The 24,258-nt window shown below is 45.4% G+C and overlaps 3 protein-coding genes and 1 long non-coding RNA gene across 4 annotated transcripts; 2 read left to right on the plus strand and 2 right to left on the minus strand.

The window, feature by feature from the left end:
• Positions 1-1,178: 1,178 nt before the first annotated feature.
• On the minus strand, positions 1,179-3,014 carry LOC102712242 (lecithin-cholesterol acyltransferase-like 1). The gene is made up of 2 exons (XM_040522161.1): positions 2,628-3,014; positions 1,179-2,493 (listed from the first exon to the last, which is right to left on the minus strand). Exons 1-2 carry the CDS (start codon positions 2,981-2,983, stop codon positions 1,584-1,586), a joined length of 1,266 nt encoding a protein of 421 aa, XP_040378095.1. The 5' UTR covers positions 2,984-3,014; the 3' UTR covers positions 1,179-1,583.
• A 679-nt stretch (positions 3,015-3,693) lies between these two features.
• LOC102714992 (heptahelical transmembrane protein ADIPOR3) lies at positions 3,694-7,053 on the minus strand. Its single transcript, XM_006649623.3, has 3 exons — positions 6,528-7,053; positions 5,188-5,512; positions 3,694-4,595 (listed from the first exon to the last, which is right to left on the minus strand). The coding sequence occupies exons 1-3, from the start codon at positions 6,764-6,766 to the stop codon at positions 3,942-3,944; spliced, it is 1,218 nt and encodes a 405-aa protein (XP_006649686.1). The 5' UTR covers positions 6,767-7,053; the 3' UTR covers positions 3,694-3,941.
• Positions 7,054-16,494: 9,441 nt separating this feature from the next.
• LOC102712518 (calcium uniporter protein 2, mitochondrial-like) lies at positions 16,495-17,985 on the plus strand. The gene has a single exon (XM_006651131.3). The coding sequence runs from the start codon at positions 16,595-16,597 to the stop codon at positions 17,669-17,671; it is 1,077 nt and encodes a 358-aa protein (XP_006651194.2). The 5' UTR covers positions 16,495-16,594; the 3' UTR covers positions 17,672-17,985.
• A 364-nt stretch (positions 17,986-18,349) lies between these two features.
• Positions 18,350-24,147, plus strand: LOC121053976. Its single transcript, XR_005811460.1, has 3 exons — positions 18,350-18,468; positions 22,891-22,963; positions 23,783-24,147. It is a non-coding gene; the product is annotated as an uncharacterized LOC121053976 (long non-coding RNA).
• The last annotated feature ends 111 nt before the right edge of the window (positions 24,148-24,258 follow it).

A 24,258-nucleotide genomic window follows, 5' to 3' on the forward strand; every position in this document is an offset into this window, starting at 1 on the left:
AGGGACGACGAGTGCGACGACACGAGCACTCGCTCTCCCTCCCTCCCTCGCTCGCATAGCCGCGCGAGCTGTCGTGTTCGTGCGCTACAGGGACATTTGAACATTTCCTTCGGTAGACGGCACATTTGATGGGAAGTGTGTATTGTTTGTTGCTTCGTGGAAGTGATAATATTTTTTCTAAACTTGTATAAGGAGCGCATGCGCGTGTACGCGTAGCGGCGTAGGGAGTGTTTAGTGTGGGGCTTCGTATTGTACTCCCCTTAACAAATGACCGTATTGTGGGGTAGTGTTTAGTGTGGCCGTCGTATTTTACTCTCTTCAACATATCAACAGAGGAAACAGGTCTCGAGAAAACAAAGGAAACAGAGAAAACAAATCATAATTCAAAGAACGCCAAAAAATTAAGTGGACTCGAGATGAGAAGCCCATGTTCAAATGTAATAAAGGCTGAAGAACCAACTAGGACTATTCTTGGGCCAGAAAGCCCAATTACCTGACGAAACCAAGTGCTCCATATTCAGATTCATATATGCATGTTTTGTGTAAGGATCGGTTTTGCTATAAATTGACGGAGTCATTTTTTAAAAATAACGTGAATATATTAGTATAACTATGAAGGAACCACGCGAATGCGGGTGTATCCAAGGTAGGTTACATTTCGGAGGATTCCAATTTTTAGAATATGAGTAAAGGCTAAAGCTTTGAAAGGTAAAATATCAAATATATTATTGGTGCCACATTTCAAAGCAGAAATGGTCCAAAAATCATTCTTCATCGGTGTCTATTTGTTACGAAGCTATTTGTAGCTTTATGCTATATCCTATTTAGTTCATAGGTGTAATCAATTATCTTCAATTTGCTTCCTCATATAAAAAGAAAGCACACTTAGCTCAGTTGGAAAACATGTCACTTCATAGTAAAGTGTTCTATTTACAGGATGTTTTTTGAGGTTGGGGGGACATTTTGTTTAATGGACTTCTAATATATAATAGATAGATTATGGTATACTTACAATATAAATAGCATATAATTAATATGTACTGCTAATGTAACAAGTATGTAATTCCAATGTCCTATCTCCGTGTCATGATATTCACAATATATGATTTTCTAGCATTGCATTCATGTAAATGTTATTGAATATAGTCACATATATACAAACAATATACAACGACCAATAATTGAATCTATACATAGCCAGAAATTTTATAATGTGAAACAGATGGAGTAGTACTGCTACTATGCTATATGCATTTTCTATTTACATGAGATTTACATGTTACTCATATACTACTAATTAAATTGTAATTATATTATAGCTGTATTCGTATGATTTTAAGAAAAAAGATCTTATATATAGGCACTCCCTCTATTTTGAACCAGACCATAACTTGTAACCTTCGATGGAACTTTGTACAGTTTGGTAACAACTAAATACTAGTATGTCCTACCTTTGTCTTACGATAATGTTGGTAAGACATTATATACGGTAGTAACAAACTGGACATATCCTACCTTTGCACGGATCAGTAAGATTCATCGGTGCATCATCATCCGTGGCAAAGGAATCATAAATCGAAAAACTACTTTGCAGAGAGACGATCTTCTCTTTTCTGGTGGAGCTCTATGCTTACAACTGCCTCCTGTATTTGAGCAACTACTTTCGTGAGAGAAGAATCATCACTGAAGAATCCAGTGTGACGAACACCTGGCAACCTGACCACCTTCAAGATTTGGCCTTCCACCCCAGACCATCCCTTCTCAGCAGCCACTAGGCTCACCATGTTCATGTCGCCGTCGCCGTCGCCGTACACCACCTCCGGTGTCCCCTCGAACCCATCTTCCCCGTACACGAACGTCTCCGGCGTCCTGACACCGACTCCGTATATGCTTGTCACCGGCACCATGGGCGCCGGGAGCACCTGCCACATCGGGAGCACTCGTGTCACGTATGGCTGGACTCCTTCCGAGAAGCCGATGGCGTCGAGGAACTCGACGATGTTGTTCGCTGAATAGGTTGAGTTCTTGGTCACCACCACCGGCCGGTCACCGAACACCATCGGCGTGGGCAGGCGCCAGAGCGCGCTCTGCTGGCTCCGTGCCAGCCTGGTCCTCGCCGGCCGCGCGAGGTTCGGGAGGCCGGAGTCCGCGCCGGAGGCGAGCCCGTTCATCCCCTCCGCGAAGCCGCCGAGCGCGGCGGCGAGGAAGACGGTGCGCTTGACGAAGCGCCGGCGCCAGGCGAGCGGGCGGGCGAGGAGGAACTGGTACGTGAGCGCGCAGCCGAAGCTGTGCGCCACCACGACGGCAGGCCGCCCGTCGTTGAGGCGGCTCGCCCGCTCGATGAGACGCGTGAGGCGAGCGAAGTAGCGCGCGCCCTCGGCTGACGGGTGGCCGGGCGGCGCCACCGCGTAGCGGAAGTCGTAGGGCGCGCCGAAGAGGCTCTCGCTGTCGCGGTAGCCCGCCGCCTCCAGCTGACGCACCAGTGGGTCCCACCTGCCAGCGTGACAAAAGAGAAAAAAATACTAGTACCTGGTCAGAGAGAGCATTCATACACGTACGTAGGATTGTACGACGTGGGACAGACGCACAGGTGCCTTGTCGACACTTCACCTCTCTCTGACACTCACCCAATCAAGCCGCGCGTGGAGCCGAAGGAGGGGACGCGGGTCACGACGCCGGCGGCGTTGCGGTAGTCGTCGGCGACGGGGTCGAAGACGAGGCTCATCTGCTCCGCGAGGCAGGGGGCCTGGCCGGGGTCGCTCGCCGCCGCGTGGTTCGGCCACAGCTCGAACCACTCCTCCTCCCCCTCCCGCGCGCCGCAGCGAGGCGCCGCCGGCTCGTACGCGGCGGTGAGCCGCGCGTCGAGCCGGTTGGAGCCGTACCCCGGCACGAGCACGATCGGGTGCATGCCGCCGCCGCCACAGCGGCCACGCGTCGGCAGCGCCAGGAGCACGGAGACGGCGACGAGTCGGAGGAGATCCATGGGTGCGGGACTGCGCGCGTTTGTTGCGAGACGAGGGTACGGGCCACCTACAGCAATTATAGTGGTAGCTGTCCTGGGTTTCGACATGTCAGGTTTTCATCACGATCAACGTCACAGTTTAGCCAAAGAAAAAAAAATCTCGTCGCTTGATCTAGTAGCTGTTTTGTGGTAAGCCATCGACAATTGTGTCTCCATCGCAGTCGGGCCGGCACATGATTCTGGCACGATGGGTGGCAATGGGTCACGCATCTGAACAGCCCACAGCTATGAGTCCATGAAGCAATCTAGCCCTTGGACGGACGTCCTTTGCGAGTCCATCAGAAAACCAGCAGCCCATTCTGTGAACAAGATAGCAGCAATACATCGTACTGACTGGAGAGAACGCGTCCGACTTTAACGTGGAGCTCCCAAGGCCTCGAATTCTGGGAGAACTGGAGGCGGCAGGATGGCGGATCGAGCCGGTGATGGCGACCGCACCTTTGAGGCCGTTGATTTCTTTCTCTGTGCCACACACGATCGTAGCGAATGGGGGAGTGGGTCTCATGATTGACTATGAATGATGATGGTTTCAGTGGTCGTTTGATAGGGACATTACCTGAAGTCCTGAACATTCATAACACTTGCCAAGTTTATTTAGTGCATTGAACTTGAGCAAGATGGTAAATGTAGAGTGATGTACCAAGTGAGTGGCAACTTGAATAATAGAGTGATGCATCAAGTGAGTGGCAACTTGAAACATCTACCAAAGTTTACAGGTACCACTCTTCACTCATTATCACTTCATATTCAGTCACAAATTATCCGTTACAATTTACAACAGAGAGGTCTTGTCTTTGGCCCATAACAACAATCATCCTCATTTTTTCCCTTTTTAAGAATAAGAGGGAATGTGCAGTCCTCTTTCGGACACAAGCAGCGCACCTACAATCTATCCACTTCCTACAAGCACCCAAAGACACTAGCAACCTTGCAGGTTTCTCCACTTGAGGTATACCAGTCCAGCATGATAGTGTGTGTAAGCTCCAGCAACAACTAACACATGAAAGAGCTGGTGGCTATGACCAGCAATGTCAAATTTTCCAGGCATCCAGCGCTCAGGTACCCGAGTGGCATACACCAGTGCCCCAATGCCATAAAAAAGACCCATCAGAACCTCATATCCGGTAGTGTGCAATGCCTCTGGTTGGTGCCAAAAGAGGATCAATTTGTGAATAACAGGGATCACGCCTGATGCACCCATGCCAAAGAAGAGGCATGCTCGTATGGTCCGGAATTCAGGGTTCTGGAAGACAGGGAGTAAAGAGAAAGCAATAGTTGCCACTCCTAACATAGTTATCAAGCTGAGATACAGATTGCAAAAGAATGGATAGCACATGAAAGAATAGTACACTGGAGGGTAGAATGATGTTGCGATAAGAGCAGCAATGCCTGCATAATCAAGCCGAAGCATAATGTAAGCAAGGCGACGGGAGTGACAGGAGAGAAGATGGCATGTGCTGCTGGCAAGAAGGCAAAACATTGCTCCTCCCAAGAAGGCAAAAAATGGCCATCTTGGGATTGGCCGAATCAACTGTGGTGCAATCAAGTTTGCTATATCCTCCTTCATACTTTGCTGCATAAAAAGAGAAAAGGTTGATTATGGCTCAAGTTCTCAACAGACAAGTTAACCAGTTCGAGTCATAAACCGCATTATTTGATCTGCATATAGATGAGGGACTAAATTGATTCACTCGTGAAATTTAGCTCAAATAGTCACATGGCAGAATATGTTAGTTACTGCATTGCTGTGTTCTGAAGACAAAAAATGTCTTGATGAAATATAGTTAAACCATATAATTGTTCTCTGTATGTGTACCAACGTTTCTAAAACAGACAACTGCAATAACATATGTGATGAATGTTGGCTAGACAAAGGTTCTTAATATCAGAAAATTGCAGCTTGTTTATCGATCCTGGTTTTCTATATATTTACTGATAATGGTATAAAAGCCAAATCTTTGGTCTGCATCAGCTTAAACTGGCTAACTTTGTCATAAGTCATATGAAATCAGACTGATAACTAGCATAAACTAAGAAACCGATCAGCTGGGTATTGATATTCCATTCCTGGTAAAAAAATGCAGTAAAAAATTACACCACTTTAGTGGTATGTGAAATGACATTCTAGTAGCAGACTAAGTAAAAAAAAGTTGTCGGCTACTTACAAGAACAGACAGACTGGTCTCATTGGAATGAGTAAATCTGTGAGGCAAGCAACTCGATACTAACTCCAAGAGATGCCAACGGGATAGTGATGGAAGCACCTCAATAGAATTCCACGAACTCTTCAATTCATCCTTCATCTTTTGCAAGTCAGAAAGGTGAGGTAGCGAAGGAAGGCATGCCACAAGCTCTGTCTGAATCTTATGAAGATCAGCCTTTCTTAGCACATCAGGTAAATGCTGCAGACTTTGAAGATCTACTACATTCGGAACTTTTGTTGCGGTGTATATGGTAAGAACAAGAAAGATGAAAAATCCTATCAAGTGCCTGAAGCAGATAAATAAAAAAAGCTTTATTATGTCAGGAAAAAAACACTTAGTAGACAGAGTCCTGTATTAACCACATCAGTATTTATTTTTAGAAAAAAAAACATCCAGGAGTTACCACAGTCATAGTTTTCCAATTCACACTTTTTGAAATGAGCACATAATTTCCACAACAGTTTAACCAAATTAATGTTGCATGATGACAGTAATATTACTTGGTCTCCATTTGAGCCCTGTGATATATAGACATTGAACACAATAAAAGAAATACTGCTAGAACACTGTCCTCAATTAACTGCTATTTAAACGCATTGCACCATTTAAAGGGGATTTCTTTCAATAAGTTAGGTGGTCCTGTCCTGTTGCATGATATGAAAAAGCAAGTACAGAACCAAGGCTTTCCAGCTGGGAGTCATTCCTCTATGCATTCTAGCTGTTGAATTTACTTGGCCGTTTCTTCGAAATTAATGTCAGCTTGCAGAATGAGAACTCAAAAGAGCAAATTGAGTTAGTTTTTGAAGTAGAGCGAGAAGTAGGTGTCTAGGTGAATTTATTTCTAAAATATCAGACTGTTTAAAAATCGTAAATCTTAATGCCTTGGTCTCCCTGATTTGCACAACTAGACAAAACTATGAGCTGTTGAGCATCTACATATGAAATGAAATAAATAAACATAACAACATAACCTATAAAAGTGGGTAGATATTTTGGTGTAGCCTAATGTTTCAAGGTTCAGACTGGTAAATTATAATGCACAATGCCAGTAGAGCTATGTTATATGGAATTCATCCGGACTAAAACATATGGTAAGCATTCACAAGCAGACAAGAGATGTTTCGAACGCCCGATCTACAAAGCAATTCCTTGCTTCGTAACAGATCTACGACAGAAATCAATGGCTCCTCCATTTCACCGGTTTCCACCGTGCAATGGACAACTAACCTCGTTCACGTGACAGCAATTCAACCGAGCAATCGAGAGGGGAAGATTGGAAGAAGATGAGAGAGGATACGTACGTCCAGACGTTGAGGGTCTCGTTGTGGATGGAGAAGGCGGAGAGGAGCACCTGGGGGAGCGGCCACTCGCAGCGGTAATGGCGCAGGATGTACTCGTTGTCCCGCAGGTAACCCGGCAGCGCCCGGTACTCCACCAGCCCGTACCTCCGCCGCCGCAGCCCCTCCTTCCTCTCCTCCTCCTCCTCCGCCCACCGCGCCGCCTCCACCTCCTCCCCCACGGCCTCCGCGGCCGCCGCCATCGCCAGGGAAGAGAGACGACAGGCCGCCGAGCGCAAAGGAGTACCCCCTGGCAATGGTGTTATGCCGTTCCCGCTCGAATATTCGCCGCCCACGCCACGCCACGCGACGACGCGACCGAGAGAGGAGGAGGAGGCAGTTTTTTGTACGCCGCTCGATCGCTGGCACGCCTCGGTTGCGTCGGCCCGTTGGTCTCGGCGAGGGGGCCGCGCGTCGGAGAGACGGAGACGGAGACGGCCGCCCTCTCCCCGATTTAGCCCTCCGCTCTGCGTTCGTCGATCTCCTTGCCCCCCTTTTTTTTCTCCCCTGCGCTCGTGTGTTTTTTGGGTGCCGTGGCGTGGCGTGGGGTGGCGCGGCCGCGGAGCCGTTCCCGTGCCGTGCGACGCGACCGCGACCACCGGTGTTGTGTTGTGTTGATGCCGTGTCGTGTTGCTGGCGCGGGCGCGCGCGGGGGGCGGTTCCATCACGGATCCGACGTGCCGTGCGTTTCGGGAAGATTTTTTTTCAGAAAGCGAAGCGTGACGGTTTCGTTGCTCGTTAAACTTGTCAACGCGAAGGGCGTGTTCGGTGGCACCATTTTTTTCGTGCCTACGGACGAAAACGAAAGGAGGTACAGTTCCGGCGCTGAGTACACTGTACACTTGCCTCTTTTCTTTGCTTTGCAGCATAGTCATCCACCCATCGTAGGATCTGTTAGAACTGAGCTGGAAAGCCCATGAGATTGTCAACCAACATCATGTTGGGCCAGTGATCTGTTCTGGGCCACAAGTGATACATTTCGGTGGACTCACCAACATATATTTCTACGAAGATCGGCTTACAGCAGAGCAACGGTTCAATGTTATAAATAGTGTTAGGCAATTACACCGAGGCAATTTTGTAGCGATTCGTTGTAGCACTACCATCTCATCCGACCATTCCAGATCTAACGGTGTGAATAGGTGAAGAGTACACCGTACTATTCACCTCTGCCGTAGCAACTATCCCATATGGATCTTGATCCTCCTCCGTATTGCATCAGATAGCCACTATAGCAACAGTAGGGTGAGTTTGCTACGGTGATTCAATGTCATGGCGGCCGGTTGAAGAACGCCGCCTCGTCGTCCACTACTAGCTGGGTTCCCTGAAACAGAATGAAGAAAAGATTGACATCAGCAAAGCCCAGAATCTGACGAGCAAAGCATCCTATATTAGTAGAGGATTAGTGCTGCTTGACACAGAAGGAGCAAAGGGATTCCTGTCAATCTGGGACTCTGGGTTGTGGCCACCAAACTTTGTTCCTTTTGGCCAGCACTGCATACACCTCACTCTCTTTTCTCAGGCGGCCGAATCAAAGAATTCCAGAACCTGATGCCAGTATGCCACGCTCGTATTCCTCCAGATACACCATACATTAACCTGATGCCTACGTCACCTTCTCTGCCTGCTCCATTTGGATACTTGAGCAACAGCAACTGCTACACCAGGGCCAGTAAGAATCTGACATTATTCGTTGCAACTAGCTATGGTGATCCTTGGACACTGTCACACTAGTTATCCGAGTTTGAGGCATCTGCTGAAGCTTTCAAGATATGTGCAGATACGGTGGATTCAACTAACGGGTGATTCATCGAGCATCCACCCGAGATTCCTCCGAGAATACTTCCATTCAGAAATATTCAGATTCAGTGTTGTTGTCTCGATCGGATCCTGCAATTGTTCACGAGATAAATACATTTTGAGAATGCCGATTTGTGCACGGTAGTCAGACCACTAAAAACGCCTCTCTCTTTTTTTCGAAACAGCAGACTAATCCTGTCCGTCTTGAAATTTTATGCCGATGCTGTTACTACCAAAACTCAAGAGAATCTTCCAAACCTAACAAAGCTTCTGAATAGAGGCACCCAATTGCAGTTGTGTTGATTATAGTTGTGTTCTGTTTCTTCGACCTCTTTTGATTTTTTTTTGAGAGAACCTCTTTTGCAATTTAAACAAAACGGTACAGCCATTGACAAGACAATGCCTTTTTTACTTTTAGTTTTTAGAGCATGGCTAATAATATAGCTAACAAGCTGGCTATAAGACTTTCTGTAGTTTTCTTGTAGCCTACTCGTATAATGGTTAGCTCTTTATCTTTAATGCATAACCCACATGTCTGTCTCACATGCTGTCTTAGTTCTTGTGCCTGAGTTGGCTATAAGCTTATAGCCAGCTTCTCCTCTCTTTTCTCTCCACATCAGCATTTAGCTGGCTTATAGCTTGCTATTATACTTGCTCTTACGATGCTAAAACTACTCGACAGTCCTGTACCTTTCAATCTGACAAATCTAGCACAACGGGGATAAATCCCATGAGGAAAAGTAGAAGCTCATAATTACAGCACACTAAGCATCGGGTAAATCAGCTTTTAACTAACCACCCGACCAAAGTCTCTGAATGCATTCCTCAAAAGCACTACTGAAAGTAATTGATTTCTTTGTCAGAAAAGAAAAACATATTTCGGACTTTAAAACCAAGGCACCAAGCTAACAGGTCGATTTCCAATTCAAATTGCTAGTGGTCTCAAAAGAAAAATAGTGTGCTATGTCGTCAGGCAGTGAAACATAAAAGATGCTGCATGCTGCTAAATGTGAACGTCTTCTCATTTCTATCACCCCATCAAATTATAGTCCTCTTTGCATTGGGATGAAAGGAACTTTGGAATATCATGAAGCAGCTCATTTACTCGTTAAGGTGATCCGCGCCTTAGATGCTTTTCTCCACTGAGACTCCGAAAGCTCCCGGTTTATTTCTAAAGAAGGGTAAAAAGGAGTTTGTTAAAGCATAGTGCGGCCTGTACACAACTAAGTATCACATGAATGCTGAAGGTCTTGATCTTAAGAGGCCATACCTAATGTTAATAGAAACCAATAGTGTCCCGCTTTAAGAGCATTTTCTAAGTCTAGTCTAGGCTAGATGTAGAACTTTGAAATATATTTCCATATTTTTCTTACAACTCGATCACTTTTTCGCTGGGTTGTTAGTCTATGTAACATTAGCTTGGCTACGGTCCTCTTACTGGTAATATTTACCATCCATACAAGAATATTGACCATTGATTTAGAGTCTTACTACCAGTAGTTCATATGGTAGTATAAATAGATTTGATTTATTAAATTCAAAAAACAAGTGGTTTAGATCAGTTCTTTCTATCAGTAGAGATTATTTTATAATATCTAATGTAACAAAAGGACAAAAGGTAGTGATAAAAATGGTTTGGCTAGTTAATTAACAACCATTTTATTGGCAAACCATATTACTATGATTTGGTACATCGATGTATTTTTTGTTGGACCAGAGCAAATCTCTTTTAGATAATGTATTAAAACCTGATCTCAACATTCACAAAGCAGATATACGAATGTTTCCGACATGAATTACTAACTTCCGACCAACACCATTATGTTTTTAATAGAATAATTCCTTTTTCTAATATTTTCAATATCATTTTCCAGTGGTGGTGAAGCTAAAATGAAATTGAGAAGAGTGTCACTTGTTTGCTTTACTCTACCTTAAATTGAATTAAGCTATTGCAGGTACCTGAATTTAGATAGAGGGGAGCGTATATATGGTGGAAATAGACAACTTATAGTGTGCGCGCGCGTGTGTATTTATATTGGATTCCTAGGCACTCTCTCCCTGCATAGCGCTGTCCCTGTTTCCGAGAAATTATATGGCTGTCGGAATTGTTGGCTATTTTTCAACCATTTTTATCTGTACATGTAACTTAAAGAGATATGGAGGAGTATTCCTTCGGATGCTATATCCACGTTATGCGTGTGGTCGATTTTTCAGTACGAGTCGAGGCAAGCCGTGCACGGTGAATGTCCCGGTCAGTTTCAGAATCTCGAATATATGTGCTACATGCAGCATGCTACAGCCTACAGCTTCAAACACAGCCGATCAACATGAAAGGCCATGTATTCCCTATTTCCCTCCACAGTATCTACCCCCCAAGTAGGCTCAAATTTAAGGTTCCATTTGGTGGCTCGACGAAAGCAACGTGCAACCCATTGCGACTTCCGAGTATCGGAATTCAGAATAAGCATCACCACCTGTCCGAGATCCCGGTGGTGGCGGCCTCATAGATCCTCAAGAGCTGCTAGTCGAAGAATCGTCAGACATAATGGAGCAAGTGTCTCGTCGCATATGTTCGTAATCGTAGCAAGGGCTTTAGCTCCATCGCTTTGCTAGTGGCCTGGATTAATCAAAGATCCCACTAGCTCACTCAGCTCCGCTGCTTCGTGGAATCCACCTTCGCGACCGACTTAATTTAGTCGTAGGAAATGCAGCGTGAAAAAACTGAAAAAAGGAGCCTTTCGGCGCAATTGCAGCGTGACACGGAGTCCGTTCCAGAGAGAAATTCCCCCCCGAATTTTTGGGATTCTTCCGCATGAAAACGTCCATTAGATTGGGGATTCATCGATTCAACTAGCTCCTCCAGTTCATGCATCCAACTGCTTCACGTACCGCTCGCATGCTAGCCTAGGCAAAGGATCTAATCTTGCCGACAGTGAGAGGCGTCTTTGAAGGATACGCATGCGTCACATGAGTAGTAATCAGCTCTGAACTTCTGATCTAGTGACACAACATGTGAATTTGGGATGGACACGACAACGGATCAAGCATCCAGCAGCCAGGAATGGATGATGAACATGAACAGTTGGGGGGTGGCTAGCATGTTGTCACTTGACTAGCTTGTCAGTGGAATCAGTATCAGCGCGGTTGGGCGGGGCGGGATATGTTCCGGGAGTTGTGGAAGCGAAGTCATCTCCGGAGGGGGCGAATCCATGGCAAGACCATCGGCATTTGCCTGCTTTGTGCTGCCTAACTTTGCATCAGGCGCGGGCGAAGTGCTGGCTGCCTGCGCTTCCACTCGTGGAGTGTGTATGGTTTTTCTTAGCAAATTCTTGTGATGTATGAGCGCATCTCTGCAGCAACTTGCCACGGCTCCCGGCTTTACATTTGTCAACTTCCTGATCAATGCAGATGCTGTAACAACCTCGAGATTATAAAACGAGAAATGCGCTTCGTGAATTATGAATTCATGAAGGATGTCTCAGGAGGATTAAGATGAGCCTTGCTAATTTGAAGGGTCATATTCTATCAGGCTAGAGTCGGTGCAAAGAGCTAGTCAACGATTTTTTTACTTCTGAGTTCTGATAGAAGAGTGTGAGCCATTTTTTTCCCTTTAAACCATTAAAAATGTGCTTAATAATCATGATGGATATCGCATGAGATTAAGATGATCCTTGCTAATGTGAAGGGTCAAATTCTATTAGGCCAAAGTCGGTGCAAAGAGCTACTAACTTTGTGTCAAAATATAAATATTTATAGTTTGTTTAGCGGACATTAAGGCTGAGAAAAAAAGATTATGGTATTCCTTAATAGATGGGAAATTAATAGGGGGTGAAAGGGTAGGTTAGACTAAAATGAGAAGAATTTTAAATAAAAAACGATGGATAGGACAATTATTACTACATATAGTGCTAAAAATAATTTTATTTTATGTGTAAGATTGAAATCTTAAAAATATTACATTTTGGAACGATACTAGTCGACAATTTCTCAAGTACTTTTCGAAGAATAGTCAGGCATCTGCTTTAATCACCTTTTATTTCTTAAGCCTTGGTAATGTGAAGGGCCAAAAATTATATCAGCCATTTTGTAACAGGGGTCGGTTAACTAGCTAGTCAAGTATTTTATTTTGAGTTTTTTCCCCCACCTTTGCTATATGTCAGTCAACTTTAATCACACTCGGCTTAGGAGGGTGGTTAGGTCTCACTCATCTCAGTCCAACGTCCACCATCCTCTCTTCAATCTTCCGGTTGTTGTTGTACTTTACTCGGAAAAAACATTTTCATTGTGTGTGTAGAATCATCTATCCACATGTAAAATACTGTATCTATAGAATGTAAATTGTGTACTGTCGCAAAATGGTAGTTTCAAATTTGAAATTTGGAGCGACTGAGAATTGTACAATAGTCAAATCAGTAGGTCTTCACAAAAACTCCCTCCAGTCATAAATATATAAGATTGGGAGTCAGTCAAATTATGTAACTTTGTCTGTCAATAATTTCTCTCTTTTTTACTTTTAAAATAAAATACTGTAGGTGCAAATTCATCTTGAAGAGCAGTGGCGGAGCTGGAACGGAATACACCTACTTGCTTTTTAGTATTTTGAATTGGTTTTAGACTGCTGTGGGTATCTAAATTTAAATTGAGGTGTTATATATATAGTAAAAATAGATGAACTATAGTGAAAAAAAATTCTGAATCGTGTTTTATATATGGCGAAAATAGAAACACGTTGCTTTGAACCCATAGAGTACTCCGCCCCTGTTGAAATCGTAGACCTAATGGGTTGTATAATGTTATTGTAATACAAAACTAGGGATTCTGTTGTGTAGTTTTGCACGGACTGGTTAAATTGGATTTTCTATAGAACTCTTAGCTCATATTTCCAATATATGCAACTAGCAGGTGGCTCACGCATTTACGCGGCTAGATTTAATTTAATTTTAAGTTTCAATAATATATGTTTTATTCTTTAAACTCTTAAAAAAATTGTTTTTTTCTTCTTTTAATTATTAGCTATTTCACTTTAACACAACTAAATGTTGCTCACTTGTAATTGTTGTCTTCTTCGATCTTACCTAACGCCACCGATATAACTGTAAGCTTAAAACGACATGCTGCTTAACGTGGCCTACCATTCACAGATGTATGCCTCTATTTCTAATTGATCTAGTTCTATATTTCGACTGTGTTTATTTAGTATTAAAGATTAAATAATTAATTACACTGAAAACAATTCCAATATATTAGAACATATGGAGTAGCTTATTTGGGTCCTCACCCAAGCTACCCTTCTACATTTTTTCTCTTTACTATTATTTACATGTTTCTCCTTACCATCATTCACCCTATCTTTTCGCTTTCGTTTATAATTATAAGCTAAAATTTGAATTTTTAACTCAAAAATTGTAGTTGATTTTGGGTTTTTATATTATTTATAGTAGGATTTTTAACTCTAGTACGGTGGCTCGCGCATATTGCGCGGCTAGCATCATTATAAATTGTAACTATATAGGGTTTCTTATCTTGATAATAATTACTTTTTAATTGTTAATTTAAACTTTTTTTTTCAAATTATATTTTTACATGGAACAACATTTACCTGTATTCTAAAGTATACATGTACACAAACTCTTTTATATAATACTCAATTTTAGATACTTCTAAATTGTATTTATATATTGATTTTTTCTCTTAATTTTTGCTATTTTTAACCAAAATTTTAGATTTTTCCAAATTATATTTATATATGGACTCTTCTCTCAATTTAAATTATTTTAAAATTTTAATCTGAGATATATTTACGCATGGACCCCCTTTTTATTATTTTCTTTATTTTTAATTCTGAAATTAAATTTCTAATCTAATTCTATTTTACTGGAATTTAGATGTTTTCAAATTATATTTTTAGATGGACTCTTCACTTAATATAATTATTTTAAATTTTTAATCTGAGATTTAGATTTTTTTCTAAACTTTATTGTGTATGGACTCTTGCAAGACATGTACTTTCCTTGTCCAATTGATATTTCTAGATCGGATCTTTTATTTTTATCTCTTATAGAAACACTTAAATGAGATGACACGTGTAAATAAAAATTTATGCCCGATTGATTTGATCTGTCCGATCAAATTTCTGACCGATTGATTCTTTTCTGTTTATTTCTGTCCGATTGATTTTTCTCTGTTTACGCTGATCAAGTTGAGATCAATCTTTTCTCTTTCTTAGTCTGATTGATTTTTTTTCTTTTTTACGATAGTTCTTTCTTTTTTACTAATTTTTCTTCAATTAATATCAGAAGACCTTTTTTCTATTACTTTATATATATATAATAGATCTTTAAACTAAAATTTGATTTTTTTTAATTGTATTTACACATAGACTCTTTTTATTATTTTTATTTATTTTTTAATTCCGAAATTGTATTTTTGATCATTTTTTTGTTTTTAAATCCGATACGTATTTCTAATAGGATTTTTTATCACATATGGATTTCTGTTGTAATACACGGTTGATCTTTTCCTTTTTTTTCTTGTTATCCGATGCTTCCTTTTTGTTTATCTCTTGAATAAACGGTTGATCCCTTGATCTTTTCCTTTTTTTGCTGTTGTCCGACTCAAAAAGGTGATTTTTTTTCTCTTGTAATACACGGTATTTTCATTTCATTGTCCAACTAAAAAAACCGATCCTTTCTTTTTTTTATTTTTCTTATTTTCTCTGGATTAATATGGGATTTTCTAGCTCGCGAGGAGCAACGTGGTTGATCGCTGATCTTTTCCTTTTTTGTTGTTGTCCGACTCAAAAAGGTGATTTTTTTCTCTCGTAATACACGGTCTTTTCATTGTCCAACTAAAAAAACCGATTCGTTCTTTTTTATTTTTCTTATTTTCTCTTGATTAATGTGGGATTTTCTAGCTCGCGAGGAGCAACGTGGAGGTTTTTTTTTCCTGTTATTTTATATATATAATAGATTTTAGATGATTTGTGATGTCGAACCTCAAGGGAACCTTGCCGTATGTCTCTCTCCCCAAATTTCTTTGAACCATCCAAGCAACGTGTTTCTACCCATTTTTTATGTTTGTTTAATTCCATGGATTTGACGAACCGTAACATTCTAATGCTGTATTTTTAAGATTGATATGTTTCCAATGAGCCTGAAGTTCCAAATTCCAACGCCAGCTTACGCACTCAACCTGATCTGAAAAGGAACGGTAGTACCGTAGCATTTCTTTTTGCCCACATGTACTAAACCAGTAAGCATTACAGTACTAAACATATATATATCTGCCAGCGTAATTGTTTGGAGGTTAAATAATATTGCGATGCCTATCCGATATCTGTCAGCTTATACCCGTTGGCAATCGCCAATCGAACAACTTGTTTGACTTGTGAACTGCTTGGGCGATGACGATGGCCATTACTTCAGAACACGACTCTTGGCCATGCGCTTCTTCCAGGCTTCTCATCAAGGATAGACATCAGAAAGACACCTTGTGGTCTTATCTCGGTTCGGTAGGCAGCCGCTTGCTCTGCGCACATTTGGCACAAGTTTTCCCCCATGAAATATATAGCTACCCACGACTGCATTCGATGACCATCGACAAACTGCTGTCAACTGACCCGACTAATCTTTCATCAAGTATCACGAAAGAGTTAAAAATTGAAGCAGAGCAGCGTCCGTTTCCTTGACATGTTCTTCCAGTTTGTCTACGAATTAACCTGCCTGCTGCACTTTGCACGAGGTTGCGTCGCTTCAACCAGGTCGTTCACACATTCCTGTATGACCCTGACCGACCCGGTAAAAATCTCCCAGAATGGCAGCACGTACGTGTCAGCGACATCCAAATTAGTCAGTTCGTACGTGTAGCATTTCCGGCGATTAGTCAATCGTTGAGACGGTCTCCAAATCCAGCATACACTTAACTGGACGCGTCGTCGTACCAAGGTCAGATTAATAGTACTAACGTGCGCCGTGTTGCATATTAATTATGCCCCTTAATTTAATTTCTGGCGCGGCAGTTAAACGACGCCTATCCGCCGCGTCACCGGTTCGCCCTGTATAAATACCGGCCGGGCTGCCGTTCACTCCTCGTCCATCGTGTCGAGCCCTCGGCCAACCCAACCAACCAGCCGTTGGCGCCATCTCTTCATCGTTGTCACGTAACACAAGTACGCAACACAAAGTTTGCAAACTTCTCGTTGCCTGCTCCTGCTCGGAGCCGGAGGCAAAGAAATGGCGTTCCGGCGAACGCTAGCACGGAGCATATGGGCAGGCAAGAACGCGAACGCCGCGGCTTGTCCCGCGGCTGCTACGGCAAAAACTCCGGCGAGTGTTTCCCCGGCGCGGCGCCCGTTGCCGGCGGTGGACGACTGCCCGACGCTCGCCTACTTGCGGCCCAGACCGGGGACTGTCCGGTATACTACGGCGTCCGTTCCGCGACCGGCCCATTGCTTCCCTGCCTTCCCCGTTGGCGACCAGCTGTTCAACCGGCTCCGCCTCGACGGGCTCATCCCGCCGACGCCCGTAACGCGGCCGCCGGAGGAGGGGGTGGGCGTGACGGTGGAGGAGGCGAGGAAGGTGGCGCGGGCTGCGGAGATGGAGGTCGCTCGGGCGAGGCTGAGGTCCAACGCCCAGAGCGTCGTGTCCGGGTCGGAATTCGCCGCGCTCTGCGTCGACATTGCTGGCGGCGCCGAGGGAGGCCGCAGGCTCGCCCGGGCGCTCGACGACTCCGGCGTCGTCATCGTCATCGGCGACGCCGTCTTCCTCCGCCCCGACATGGTAGCGAGAGCGATCGGGAGCATGATTCCGGCGACACAGGCGACGCGAGCAGCAGCAAGCAGCGCCGTCGATGTCGACGTCGACGCGCGGAAGAGGCGGGAGCTGCAGGCGATGGAGGAGCAGAAGGCGGCCATCGACGTGGCGGCGGCGGCGCAGGTGCGGCGGGAGCTGTGGTGCGGGCTGGGCCTCCTGGCGGCGCAGACGCTGGGGTTCATGCGGCTCACCTTCTGGGAGCTCTCGTGGGACGTCATGGAGCCCGTCTGCTTCTACGTCACGTCGCTCTACTTCATGTCCGGCTACGCCTTCTTCATGCGCACCTCCACGGAGCCGTCCTTCGAGGGGTTCTACCGCAGCCGCCTCGCGTCGAGGCAGCGCCGGCTCATGCGGGCGCGCCGGTTCGACGTCGCCCGCTACGAGGCGCTCAAGCGGCAGATGGTAGGACGGAACGCCTGCTCCGTTGCTGCGGCGCACGGTGATTGCACGGAGCGCGACGCCGTCGTGTTCAGGCAGCACGTCACACACGTTCATTAGCAGCAGCAGCAGTAGCGTGTTTTTTTTTCCTTTTATTTTTCTTTAACCCTTTGGGTGTGTAGACCGGTTAACACTTACCAGCTACTAGTAAAGTGCTAGTATGTAGTTTGAGACGTGGACGATCCGGTGCTCGGATGAGTTCATATCTGTACCATTTATTCGGGCAGAAATCTGCATGTTTGCATATTACAGAGTACTCCAGGCCCACAAGGACGTTTGCCCCCGGCCGTTCCTCGTGATCGAGTCGCCGATTGACATGTCATCTTTTTCACCCTCTTAGGGAATGGTAGAAGATTAGTTTTATGATTTTTTAAATGCAGTGTTAAATTTATAAATTATTTAATAAATAAAATTCAAAATTCAAAAAATTCATCACCACGTCCCCGCGATCCATCTTTCCTGCCTCCAGTGACACCCAGGCCTGCTGTTGCTCAGTGCAGTAAATCTATGGATCAAATCTATTTTAGGCCTTGTTCGCTAAGGGTTGGAACGGCCTTCGTTCCGGCCGGAACGAAGTGACCCGTTTCTAAATCCGGCCTGGCCCAGAAACGTCGTTCGTTTCGGCCTGCTCGGATAGAAAACGGCCCCGTTTTGGCCTCGTTCCCCCTGTTTCTAGCCCGGATCGGATCCACACCTCCGACCTTCTGGCTCCAATCCATGCGAGGCGGCGGCGTGCGGCTGGCGACGCGAGGAGACGACACGGCCGGCGACACGAGGCGGCCGGCGACGCGAGGAGACGACGCGGCCGCTCATCGATGTCGACGACGACCTCTTCCCATCCGACGTCCTTCTCGCCGGTAACTTCTATGTCTTCCCATCTAGCGCTAGGGTTTACGTCGACGCTAGGGTTCTTGGTGGAGGAGCTCCGGGAGCGGAGGGGGAGGGAGAGGGGGAGGTGGAGGAGGTGGAGGAGAAGGGCGCGAGGAGGAGCAGCTGCTCCCCCAGGAAGAGAGGGAGATGGGGTCGTGGAGGGCGCCCAGTGTGGCGGCGCAGTGGTGGCAACGGCCGCCGTCGTCCCTCCGGCCACCGCGCGCCGTCCGCCCCGTGCCAACGACCATCCCTGCAATCCATGCGCCGCCGCCTTCAACCGCCGCCCGCACTTCCTGGCGCCGCACCACCGCTAACCACCTCCACGCCCTGTGCGCCGGCCGCCACCTATAGATCCCCTCCTCTCGACCGCCGCCGCCTCGTTCGATCTCCCTCGCGCCCGCCTCTCGCTGCCGCCCTGTGTGTCGCCCGTCGACGGTCTTCGCCGCCGCACATCGATCGCCGCACGTGCGTCGTCATCTCCTCGCCGATCCACTACCGCCGCCGTCTCGCGTCGCGACGGTCGTCCCCGTCGCGCCATCCCCGGTGAGCTCCCGCTCTCCTTTTCCCTGGCTCCTCCTTTTCTTCTCTATCCCGGCTGCCATCGCACGCCGCCGTGACCGCGCATGTGCCGTCGTCATTCCACCGCCGGTCGCCGCTCGGCATTACCGTCATGCTGCGCGACGTCGCGCCGTCATTGCACTGACGCCGCCGCCTCTTCCCGGCCGGCCGTCACCGCCGTCTTCTTCCCGGCCGCAAGTCATCGTCGTCCCTTTCTCCTTCCCCGTCCTCTCCTCTCCCTCGCGCCGCCGACACCACTCCACGTCGCCGCCGCTCTACCCCGTGGTCGCCCCGCCGTCAACCGCCGCTGCTCTCCCTTTGCGTCGTCACCCTCTGCCCTCTCTCCACTGCCCCACCGATTCATCGCCGCGTCGCCTCTCTCGCTGTCGCCGCTCGAGCACCGATGCCGACACCTCGGGATGTTGCCGTTCGCCACTGCGGAGCGCCGCCCTCGCCGCCCTCGTCGCCCGTGCGCTGTTGTCCCCGTGCCGCCGAACGGCGATTGCTGCCCGCGCGTCGTCGTCATCGTGCCCTCAACACCGTCGTCGTTCGCCCGGTGAGCTCCCACTCTCCTTCCCCTTCCTCATCTCCCTCTCGCGGTATCGCCCCGCTCCTACCTCGCCGCCCGGCCGTCTTTGCCGCCGAGCGATCTCCGCCGCCGCAGCCGATCTACCTCGCCGCCGGCCGTCACCACTTGTCCTCGGCCTCACCGACTTGCCGCCGCCATCCCCGTCACCGGTAAGCCGTTGCCGAACTCCCTCTCCCTCTCTTTTCCTTTCCGCCCGTGGACGTCGAGCCGGTGCCGCCGCCGTGCCCTCGCGTGCTCCGATCGTCGTTGTGGCCCCTCCGCCGGCCGTAACCCCCGCCTCGCCGTCATCGACGTGACCCCGCCGTCGTCGGAGCGCCGACGTGCTCGTGTGTCACCGTCGTCGTTCTCCCTAAGCCGGCCGCCGCCCTTCCCTTGCGCCGCTGTCTCAGCGCTTTCCGCCGGTCGCCGCCAGGTCGCCGCCGTCCGCCGCATACCCGCCGGTCCATGCCGCCGTTCGTCGGTCGCCGCCCTTCGCCGCCGACCGCCGCCGCCTCCCGCCCCTCCCTCTGTCTTGGCTGAGGCCGAGCAGACCATCTCCCCTCCTCTCTCTGTTTTCTCTCTCTGGCATGCCGGGCCCGCAAGCCAGCATCACCCTCTCTCTCCGTGGGCCCCGCATGTCGGTCTGCCCTCTCTCTCCCGTGCCGTGGTCCCGCCTTGTCAGCTCTCCCTCTCTCTCCCTTTCTCTCTCTCCCTACAGGCCCCACGTGTCAGCCGTTTTTCCCTCTCTCTCGGCTGTGCCTCTGCCGAGTGGGTCCCACCTATCAGCACACCTTCTCTCTCCCTGCTGACGTCATCGTCTCCAATAATTGCGTAATAATTCATTAAGGTTTTCTGTTTAGTTTAAAAACACAGTTAATCTTCTAAAATTCATAGCTAATTCATCTAGTCTTCGTTTAGGTCCATTCAAGTTTCATTAAATCAAGAAAAATGCCAAGAATCCATTAAAAAATAGTTTCTTTCTCTGTTTCAGTAGTTTTACAGCCTGTTTTGCTTGTTTTACTTTGTTTGTCGTAGGTTTTGACCCCGTCGCAGCACCGTTCGTTCTCGAAGTCATCGCCAAAGTTCCTCGTGGGTCTAAGAAAGGCAAGTGGCACCCTTCTTTGATCATATTGAACCAATGATTATAAAATTCCCCGCTTTACATTCAAACATGCATCGTATTCAAAGGTATTTACTTTATTTACCTATTGGGAATTTACCAATATATCCGTTGATTCCCACTCATTATTATTGTCATCCCAAGGTTAGTTTGACTAGAATTAGGGCTAGTCAATGCTTAGCCATGCTTAGTTCAACTAGCTTACCAATTATTATTTAATCATCTGTTACACTTTGATGCACCTTTAATGGTTGTTATCATTAGTCATTTCCTGATGTGGATTAAATACAACTAAAATATTCCTTATGGTGGGCTGTGGGTGCATGGTTTTGAGAGTCGTGTCCATGGCAATTAAGGACCGGTTCTCGGGAAATCCTGGAAGTCTTACACGTACTAACCACAAGTCAGAATGGGCAACGGTGAGACTCGTAATCCAGCTTTTCCCTATTCGACGTACCAAGGCAAGGGTGAGCGTGATGGAGTATGGACGGGCAATCGTGGTGTAACGAAAGCCTCTGCTGCTTCCGGATTCACCAAGGCACAAGAGGGGACTGCCCGACTTGGTGTAAATGAGAGGGTGAAACCTGAAGTGCGGTGCGATTGTCTAGGGAGGGTTAGGTGAAAGGTCTTATCATGGTTTCCGTACTGAGGTATCGTGGTGATACGTTGGGGCATGGTAACATGCTTGGGAGCCATGTCTTGTGGGTAAAGTTGTACACCTCTGCAGAGTAAAACTATTCGAATAACTGTGCCCGCGGTTATTGGGCGAACTGACAGATTCACTGGGATTAGTTGAACCATTAATAACCTAATTAATTTTGGAACTGGTTTGACCCTGCGCAACATGGTGTAACGTTGGCAGTGGTTTGGGTCTGTCGCAACGTGGTTTAACGTTGGACAGAGAGTTGACCCTGTTGCAGTGTGGTGTAAGTTGGACAGTGGTTTGGGCCTGTTGCAACATGGTGTAACGTTGGACACCGGATGATTATTTTAAATGTTACTTTACTTTTATTTCAGTCTATTTTATCTACTGCTTTGCTAAATGAATGCAGTTTTTGTGCAATTTAACCTTAGCCTATCCTTGTTATCCAATTGCATTCATTATTGCCCTTTCTCTTGGGTGTTACTTGTTGAGTACGGTGGTTTGTACTTAGCCTTGCTTAATTTTCCCCCACCAGAGCAAGTGCCAGAGCTTGAGTCGGAAGTCAGAAGAAGGTTGTTCCCAAGGTTGAATGAGGTTCAGTCCGTCGTCGAGAATGTCTGTGGTGTGGAGCCGTCATCGTCAGCTGAAGCTGAAGATTAGATGATTTAGTTTGTTTTCTTTTCCGCTGCATTTCGATAGATAATTGTTTTAATTTGTTTTTAAGTCGTGGAACTGTGTATTAATTTATCATAGTGTGTACTCGGGCTGATTCCTAGACTGAGATTAATGCATGCTATTGTTTAGAAATTAGTGTAAATTTTTAGGCGTGACATATTCCATATAAGTTTTGTCTAACGTCTATCAGGGTTAAGTTTTCCTGATCGACCGCTTTTTTGGTAACCAGACAGCTATCTACAAATCAAATGGCTATGTTTTTTTTTTCTTTTAGCGAGCAGGAAATTGGAAGACTGTGACATGCATTATTGAATTGAAGTTCTCGGTTTTATACAGAGTAATGCTGTGTTCTGAAGATGCATGGAAGTGCTTGGTTTTATACAGGACGAGCTGGGGTGTTACAGCGCAAGGGAGTAATTAGGTCAATTCAATTGAATGGGTTTAGCAAAGATGAATTGAATGGGTTTAACTGAGATGAATTCTTTTTGTAATTTAGTGAGGCATGACATTTTTGCACTCCTTTTGGTTTATATAACGCTTCATGTCTCCTATATACAATACAACTAAAATATATACTAGCTACTCCATCTCAAAAATTTTTGTTGTGCCTTACAAAACTATAGAATCCAGTAAGAGAAGTAATACTAGTAATTCAGATTAATTGATGGATTCCTATTACTGATTCTAGCTACTACTGATTCTACGATATCATACTGTATATATCGCTGCTTCTATTAAATATACATTAGTCCAGTATATAAAAAATATCCATCCATTGATCTGCTAACAATTCATAAATATTATTGTGCATTTTCTAATTTCTAGTTACTTTGTGCTTTTTTCAGATTGTACCAGCAGTTTCTAGGATTGGTGAAGACGAGCCGCCTCCTTCCTGGGACTTTGTTTTGACTCCGAAAGGTACTCTAGTAGTTTGTTGCTCTCTCCCCCTATCTCTCTCTTTTAATTATGAATGTTGATTATTGTGGATATATTTTGGTTCCTGTGAATGACTGATTAGATAATGGTAGTATTGGTTATCAATTTTGTTAAGCTGAATTCATTGTCAATTACTGTTCTATATGGCTACCATGTTCTTCAATAAATATATAACTGCCATGTTCTTTTGGTATATAGTAGTCCAATGAATATTACTTTGAGAGACCGTGTTAGAAAGAGAAGGGAGGAAGAGGAAGAGTTTTTTTTTTATTTATAAGTTTGTTCATAAGTTTGTTGCAAACAACACATTAGAGTTCCACTTGAACGGTATATACTCTCTTCTTGTATTTTCGTTCTCATTGCTTCTTGGTTTATTTCGAAATGTTCTACATAGTTTGTATGTAAAAAGAGAATTAGAATAAACAGATAATAAAATGATTCAAACAAATTTAGGACATCTCTCTTGCTAGAGTACAACAGACAAATGAACCTATTGTATTATTAAGAGAATTAAATTAAATCCCATGACTTATCACACTGCAGTGAAATCCCTCTGCCTTAACAGTTGAGGAATTCCATCAATTCTCAATTAGGCAATTACACAATCCTGCAAGATATCATCTTTCCTGTTACTTTCTTCAGTTAAAGTTATTTGTCTTCTGCGTTTTGTCAGAATGATAAGTAAACAATAGATAGTATTTTGATGCCAAATAGAACAAGGAGAAAATGCTCTTATTGAGAAGTTTCAGAAAGCTTGATGTTTCAGAAAGCTTGATGCATACCTCTGTTAAAATCTTACAGGTCCTACATTGGGTACAAAGGGCAGTTCATCAATCACATTTTGGCTGTGTTCTACTCTTCAAAAGAAGTTGGCTGTTTAGTTGGAAATTTAGCAGGTTTCTAGTGTTGTTCTGCACTGCTGTTTACACTTGATTTCTTTGTGTACATGTTGTTGGGAGGAATCAGTGGTGGACTAGAGTGATACATTCTCATGTGGAATTTTAGGAAGAGAATTTTCTTTTACAGTATCAATGTGGTGCATTGGCATGTGCACTGTCAGTGAATTATTCTAGTATTGGCTTTGTTCTCTAGTCATATGTGATTGGGGAATTTGGCTTATAAGCCATGCCTGCATACACCTTGTTTCTGTTCTATAGTCATATGTTTTCTGCTGCATATCCCTACTGCGCATTTGAGTAATCATGTTGAATCATTGTTGCCATTGAAGATGATATTGGACCAACGTTACTAGTCCTGAGGCAGAATGTTCAGCTTGT

The sequence above is a fragment of the Oryza brachyantha genome, chromosome 3 (genome assembly GCF_000231095.2).
Source record: "Oryza brachyantha chromosome 3, ObraRS2, whole genome shotgun sequence".
NCBI classification, from domain to species: domain Eukaryota; kingdom Viridiplantae; phylum Streptophyta; class Magnoliopsida; order Poales; family Poaceae; genus Oryza; species Oryza brachyantha.